The sequence below is a fragment of the Antechinus flavipes genome, chromosome 1, assembly GCF_016432865.1.
Source record: "Antechinus flavipes isolate AdamAnt ecotype Samford, QLD, Australia chromosome 1, AdamAnt_v2, whole genome shotgun sequence".
In the NCBI taxonomy this organism is placed as follows: domain Eukaryota; kingdom Metazoa; phylum Chordata; class Mammalia; order Dasyuromorphia; family Dasyuridae; genus Antechinus; species Antechinus flavipes.
In genome coordinates, this window is record NC_067398.1 from 621,438,282 (window position 1) to 621,445,173 (window position 6,892).

The 6,892-nt window shown below is 46.5% G+C and overlaps 1 protein-coding gene across 1 annotated transcript; it reads left to right on the top strand.

Annotated features, from left to right (window-relative positions):
- The first annotated feature begins 261 nt into the window (after positions 1 to 261).
- MYC (MYC proto-oncogene, bHLH transcription factor) lies at positions 262 to 5,897 on the top strand. The gene is made up of 3 exons (XM_051971086.1): positions 262 to 1,114; positions 2,925 to 3,723; positions 5,000 to 5,897. The coding sequence occupies exons 2-3, from the start codon at positions 2,934 to 2,936 to the stop codon at positions 5,560 to 5,562; spliced, it is 1,353 nt and encodes a 450-aa protein (XP_051827046.1). The 5' UTR covers positions 262 to 1,114; positions 2,925 to 2,933; the 3' UTR covers positions 5,563 to 5,897.
- Positions 5,898 to 6,892: the final 995 nt, after the last annotated feature.

A 6,892-nucleotide genomic window follows, 5' to 3' on the forward strand; every position in this document is an offset into this window, starting at 1 on the left:
CCCTAAATGTTCTCCTTTCCCGAGACTTAGTAAAACTGCAAACCCGAAATAAGACCTACGCGGTGTATCTACGTTTTGTGTTTTGCAAATCGTTCAAACTCAGCTGTTCTGTGGAGACAGTCTGGAGCATGAATGAGAAATTTAAGGCTGAGGAAAAGCCTGTGTCCTAAATCAGAGAGAAAAGAAAGGGAGAGAGGAGGGAGAGTTTTCACCTTTACACCAAAATGTAAAATAAATAAATAAATACGTTAATCAGATCCATAGTACCATCCTATTATACTCTATGAGGCTTACTTATGGTAAGCCTGCCTTTCGACTCTTCTGGTGAAATAGCCCCTCCCCTACTCTGGCTGCAGTTAAAAAAAAAAAAAAAAAAAAAAAAGGAAAGCGGAGGAAGAAAAAAAAAATCCCCTTCTTGCAAATCCCCGCCCACCTCTGCTTTATAATGCAAGGGTCTCTGGGGCGGAAGACCCCTTGGCAGCAATTCTCAGCTTGGACTCCAAGCCTGCAGCGGCGCCCCCCAGTCTAGCTCTTCCCCTGCTTTCTCCCCGTCCTGACCTGACTGGAGCTAGCTTTCCCGGTCTATTTGCAGTGACTACGGCCACAGGGGCAGAAGCTCCGGCTCCTCCTCTTGGATCTCTCCCGTACTAGGGAAGCCTAGGTTTGGCGGGAAAGATAGGCGGATGGATCTGGCCTTGGTGGTATAAAAGCCCGATTTTAGACGCTTTATCTGAGTGTCTCTCCAGTAGTACGAGAGAGTGGAGTAGGATAGGAGAGCAAAAGGAGAGACAGACAGGGGAGCGAAGAGAGAGGGGAGCGCTGTGAGAAGGGGGATCTTCTCTTTCTACTAGCCTCCCCCCCTTCTTTACCCCTCCCTCCTTTCCCCGCCCGCTCCCCCTCCTGACGCTGACTGCTGCAAACGAAGAAACTTTGTATTGCATTGAGACTCGAATACTTTGCATTGGAACTTACAATACCGAAGGAGAAAGACTCCGGCAAAGGAGTGAGTGGATTCTGCCTGTGTACTGATACATACACTTCGATCCTCTCTTTTTAAAGGCGATTCACCCTAATCGAAGAAGACTTGAATTCTCCTCGACTATTTGAATTCCTGGTAAGTACAAAAACCTATTTTATTTTATTTTTTTAATATTTCGCTAACGATGAATCCTTGGCTTTTTTTTTTTTTTTTTTTGAGACAGGGGTGCTTTTTCTTTCTCTCTGCCTTGTCTTTCCTGCGGTGACACTTTAGGGAAAGAGTGGTCCTGTTGAAGCCGGGGAGTGGGAGGGAGAAAGGAAGAAGAAGCCAGGACAAGATTTGGGGTGAATTGTCAAGATGAAGGAGACATTCGAAGTAGCGGGTGTGTGTGTGTGTGTGTGTGTGTGTGTGTGTGCGCATTCCTGATCGTCTCGGCATTTGGACATTTCTTGTGTATGTATAGAAGCTATTAGTTTAAGGGCATTTCTGTCGTTTTTTGTTTTTTGTTTTTTTCCTTGCCTTTTTTTTTTTTTCGGGTTGGAGAGGGTATAATAGCTTTGGACATAAAGCTCTTTCGCCTTGTAGTCGAAATTACATATTGCGTGTGTGTGTGTGTGTGTGTGTGTGTGTGTGCTTTGTGCAGCCTGACTCTTGGTGAGAGAAAGGAGGGTATTTAAATTTCGGCTTAGCGCATTTCTGACAGACACTGCGGCTCTCCCCCGACCGGCAAATCCCAAACTACGTTTAAAAACTCCCCCACCTCCTCTTCTTCCTCCTCTTCCTTTCTCTCTTTAAGCAGTTAAAACTCAGCTTTAAAAAAAAAATGTCTAGAGACTTATTTTAAACAACCCGGGGAGTGGGGAGAGAGAGAGAGAAAGAGACAGTTTTTGGATGGATGTGCGGAACTCCTGGAAATCATTTGCTCTGAGAAAAAACCCGGTGAATCCCTTCCCCAGACGACTCTTTTCATCCCGCCACCCCCGAGTTTTTCCCCCCACCCTTGCTTTTTTTTCGTTGTGGGAGGAAGGGGAGACTTAGCGAGCTGAATGCTTTTCCACAACAGCTGCTAACCCACCATCACCACCCCCCACGGGATGGTGTAGAGAAAGGACACCACCACCCCACATAAAGACAAATTTTTTTCTTAAATTTTTTGTTGTTGTTGTCGTTAAATTCTTCCTCCCACCCCCCGGACTGCTCTGGGTGAAAAGCTGGAGAAGGGAAAAAAGCCGGCAAAGGCTAGTGGTGGGGGGTATCGAGGGGGTGAGGAGGCGGAGAAGATCGGCTAGGAGGAGGCGCCGACTGGGGTAGGAGGAGGGGAGAAGCCGGCGAAAGCTTTAGTGGGAATGGGAAAGAGAGCTGAGGGGAGCCCCTTAGCCGGGGGCGGGGAGGAGGAGGAGAGTGGGAGAGAAGGAGGGAGGGAAGGAGGGGGCCGGAGATGCAGCTGCCAGCCCCGCCGCGCTTTTCTCCTTCTTCCTTCAGGTGGCGCAAAACTTTGCGTGTATGGTTTTATTGGATCCCATTCCTGCTCCCGCCCCCCCCCCCCCATTCCCCGCCCCTAGCCCTCTGAAGGAGACTGGGAAGGATTTCGCCTTCCTGGAGTGTTAGGAACTGAATCCCCGGGGCTGGGCGCACCATTGTGCCCGCGCGGCGCCCGGCGCAAACTGTTGCCACCCGCTGGATCTTGGCGCAAACTTAGCCGGGGTTAATTGAGGGAGAGCAGCTGACTTGGCGCTGCGTCCGCAGACCGCCGTGTATGTGCGTGAGCTGTGTTGTAGAGAAGGGGCTCTATTTTATTCCATGCATTGTAGACTTTTTACTTGGGGATCGGGAGGCTTGCGCTCGCTGCGCTCTCCTTGGAAGCTGAGCCTAGATTAACTCGGACTCTTGTTCTCTCCCTTGTGTTTCTTCCACCTCCTTTGTGTTCGCCCCCTTCCCACTCCAGGCAGGCAAGATGCCTCTCAGTGCCAGCTCCCCCAGCAAAACCTACGACTACGATTATGATTCGGTGCAGCCCTATTTCTACTTTGACGAAGAGGAAAACTTCTACCAGCAGCAGCAGCACAGCGAGCTGCAGCCGCCGGCTCCCAGCGAGGATATCTGGAAGAAGTTCGAGCTGCTGCCCACACCTCCCCTGTCTCCCAGCCGCCGCTCCAGCCTCTCCTCCTCATCCTCGTCTGCCGGCGGCGGGGGCGGAGGCGGAGGGGGCGGCGGTGCGGTGCCCTCCACGGCGGACCAGCTGGAGATGGTGACCGAGCTGCTCGGCGGTGACATGGTCAACCAGAGTTTCATCTGCGACCCGGACGACGAGTCCTTCGTCAAGTCCATCATCATTCATGACTGCATGTGGAGCGGCTTCTCGGCTGCGGCCAAGCTGGTTTCCGAAAAGCTTGCCTCCTACCAGGCGACTCGCAAAGACAGCTCCTGGGCCTCTCGGCACAGCGCGCCCCCAACGCACAGCCTCTACTTGCAAGACATGCACACTGCAGCCTCCGAGTGCATCGACCCTTCGGTGGTCTTCCCCTACCCGCTCAGCGAGAGCAGCTCGCCCAAGCGCTGTCCCTCCCCGGTCTCTTCCTCCTTCTCCACCTCCACCTCCTCCATGATGTCCTCGGTGGCCTCCTCCCCCCGGGCCAGCCCCGAGCCCCTGACGCTCTGCGAGGACACGCCACCCACCACCAGCAGCAGTAGCAGTAGCAGCAGCAGCAGCAGCAGCAGCAGCAGTAGCAGCAGCAGCGACTCTGGTAAGCCAGCCACTGGCCCCGGGACTGGACTGGACGGCCTTTGTCAGTGATTGCTAAATTTGCCGGGGGTCCGTGTAGGTGACCGTACTTATTACCTGGCCCTTAGGATGACTTAGAATAGTCCCCTACTGTTCCTCAAAAGCCTTGCAACTGCAGCTGAATCACACTTCAAAGAAAGTTGGAGGAAAAGAAGTTTTGAACAGTAGATTTAGGTAAAACTGAATGTTTTTTCCCATGACCAATTTTTTTTTTTTTTTGATCTCCCCTTCACTCCTTTGGAATGTCATCATTAACGGATTTAATACCTTTGAACCCTCCTCCAGATTTAATGCACTATAAATGCTGTGCTGGGGAGAACGAAGGGGGTCTGAAAGGGGCGAGGTAATGGCCCTTTTCTTTGTCTTAATAAATTATTCCCTTACCCCTGCCCAGGCAAAACTAATTTGCCCTCCTTTGAACCTGTGAGATGGCAAGGGTTAAGGAGGGGGAGGGGCAGCAGTCTGGGTGGTGCTAGTGAAAGTGACTAAAGTTTGAATGGGCTGGGAAGTTGGGATATTCTCAGCCTATTCCGAAAACTTGAGAAAGCAATTCAGTGCCAACCCCGGGCTTTTTTTCTTCCTCACTCAGAACTTTTTGGCATAACTGCCAAATTTTTTCCCCCTTTTTTCTACTTCCCGTAAAAGTAGGGAGGTGCTGTTATCATTTGCACTGCCCAAAGGGTGCTTCATAAAGTCCCCTTAAAATAGGAGGTGCTGAGAATGCTTTACTTTGGGTGTGTCCAAAGCCTCATTAAGTCTTAGGTAAGAATTGGCATCGTTGTTGTATTCTGGTAAATTGTAATTTTCTTGTCTCTGCTGTAACCCCTGTTGTCATCTCTTGGCCTTCCTCTCCCTTTTGAGAGTCATTGGTCTTTAATCTACTTCTACTCCCATCCCCCTTTCTTTGTTAATAAATTTGGTATCATCTTATGAGGTCCACCTACCAAATACAGCATATTGACTGCTATTCCTGGGCCAGTCTGACCCTTCTTAAAACATTCATCATATTTAGAGATAATGGGAAGAGAGAGAAGGATGAATGAGCCTTTAGAAGACATGACACAATTCCTGTGTTCTCTTTGTGAACTAAATGCTCCTTTATTTGTAGAGAATTCCACTTTCAGATAATGAATTAATTTTGGCCTGAAGTTTAACCAAAGGGCATTCACATCTGTTATTTCAGTGAGATCTTTGGGAAGAAATTGTTAACCAGATGATTTCTATTTGTTGTCTTGCAGAAGAAGAACAAGAGGATGAGGAAGAGATTGATGTTGTTACAATTGAAAAGAGGCAGCCCTCTACAAGAAGATCAGAATCCAGCTCCCACACAGCTGGAGGCCACAGTAAACCTCCCCACAGCCCCCTAGTCTTGAAGAGGTGTCATGTCCCCACCCATCAGCACAACTATGCTGCGCCCCCCTCCACAAAGAAAGACTATCCCTCTGCTAAGAGGATTAAGTTGGACAGTGGCAGAATCCTCAAACAAATTAGCAACAACCGAAAATGTGCCAGCCCCAGGTCCTCAGACACTGAGGAGAATGACAAGAGGAGGACACACAACGTCTTAGAGCGCCAGCGGAGAAATGAACTGAAGTTAAGCTTCTTCGCCTTGCGAGACCAGATCCCCGAGTTAGAGAACAATGAGAAGGCCCCCAAAGTTGTCATTCTCAAAAAGGCCACAGCTTATATCATATCTATCCAGGCAGAGGAGCAAAAATTGTCTACAGAGAGTGAGCTGTTGAGGAAAGAACAACTTCAGTTGAAACTCAAACTTGAACGGCTGCAGAACTCTTGTGCATAAGTTATAAGGGTGGGTGGGATCTTTTATAATTTGTTTTCACAAAGACTCATGTAAAGGTTCATCTTGTAGAGAGCAACAATTAATTCAATATGAACAATTTTGCCATTGCATGATATGCAACTACACAACCTTGGCCAAATTTTTGAACTGAAAAATTTGACCATAACCTCTAAACTGCCTCAGTTTGTGCATAAAGAACACTTTTTTTATGCTTGTTTCCTTCCCCCTCCCCATGTATTATATCGATTGTTTTTTTTTTATTTAAGTACATTTTTCTTTTTAAAATTGATTTTGATATTGCGTTTTAGAAAAAAATAAATATTTGGCAAATATAATTTCGCCAAATCCTGAGTAGCGTTTTTTTGCTGTTTTCCTATATTTTCATTATTGACATAAGTTGACTGACTAATTAGGAATCTGGAGCTCTGAGTTCTCATCCTGCTTCTCTGATTCTAAATAGCCATGTAACCATGAAATAGAGTTAAATGAGGAGAGGGAGAAGATAAAATTGAGATCTTACTGAAATATTTGAACTACTTTCATGTTCTTTTCTGAAATGGGTCAAAACAAAGGAGTCCTTGATTCCCAGGTCTAGAAGACTTACAGCTGATAAGGAGTGAGGATGAAGTCAACTGGGCAAGATAAAGTTTGGTATAGAGAGGAGCAAAGGGTAAAGTAGAACTTGAAAAGATCTCTGAAATTAAGTGAAAAGAGTTCTTACAATTTTAGTTTGTTAAAAATGTATACAGAGTAACTGGTGCTTTGTGGTGTTGTCTATAAAACACCCAGAAGATAAAAATCCATCCCAGATATATTGCCTAAGCAGTCTTCTGAGTGAGCAGTTGTAGTGAACTGATAACAATTGAGTTTTTGGCATGCTTCTGATGCTGGCTAAAAAACAAAGTAAAAAAAAAAACCTTTTATTTGAGTATCAAATTAAAAAGATTCATATGAGAAAATATATGGCATTCTAAGAGACCCGAGTACAAGCCCTGGCTTTTGCCACTAAAGCCAGGTATGAAATGTTTTTAACTTTATCTGGTCCTGTTTTCTAAACTGTAAAGTGAGAGGATTGGACTAGGTCAATTCTTAAGGTTAAAAAATCCCAGAATTTCCAGTCATTTTAGTAACACTAACAATCAGAATTTTCAACTCTTTTGTGTCAATTATGCTTCCTACCTTAATTGTGGATTTTAGCAAAGTGGAGTCTAATAAAAATCTGGTTAGCAGAGTTGTTTGAAAATAATGACTTCTAAAGTGAAAAACATCCCCTTCCCAAACACACCTATGGTATTGATTTAGCTCCTAAAGCTCTTTGAATGCTACTCAA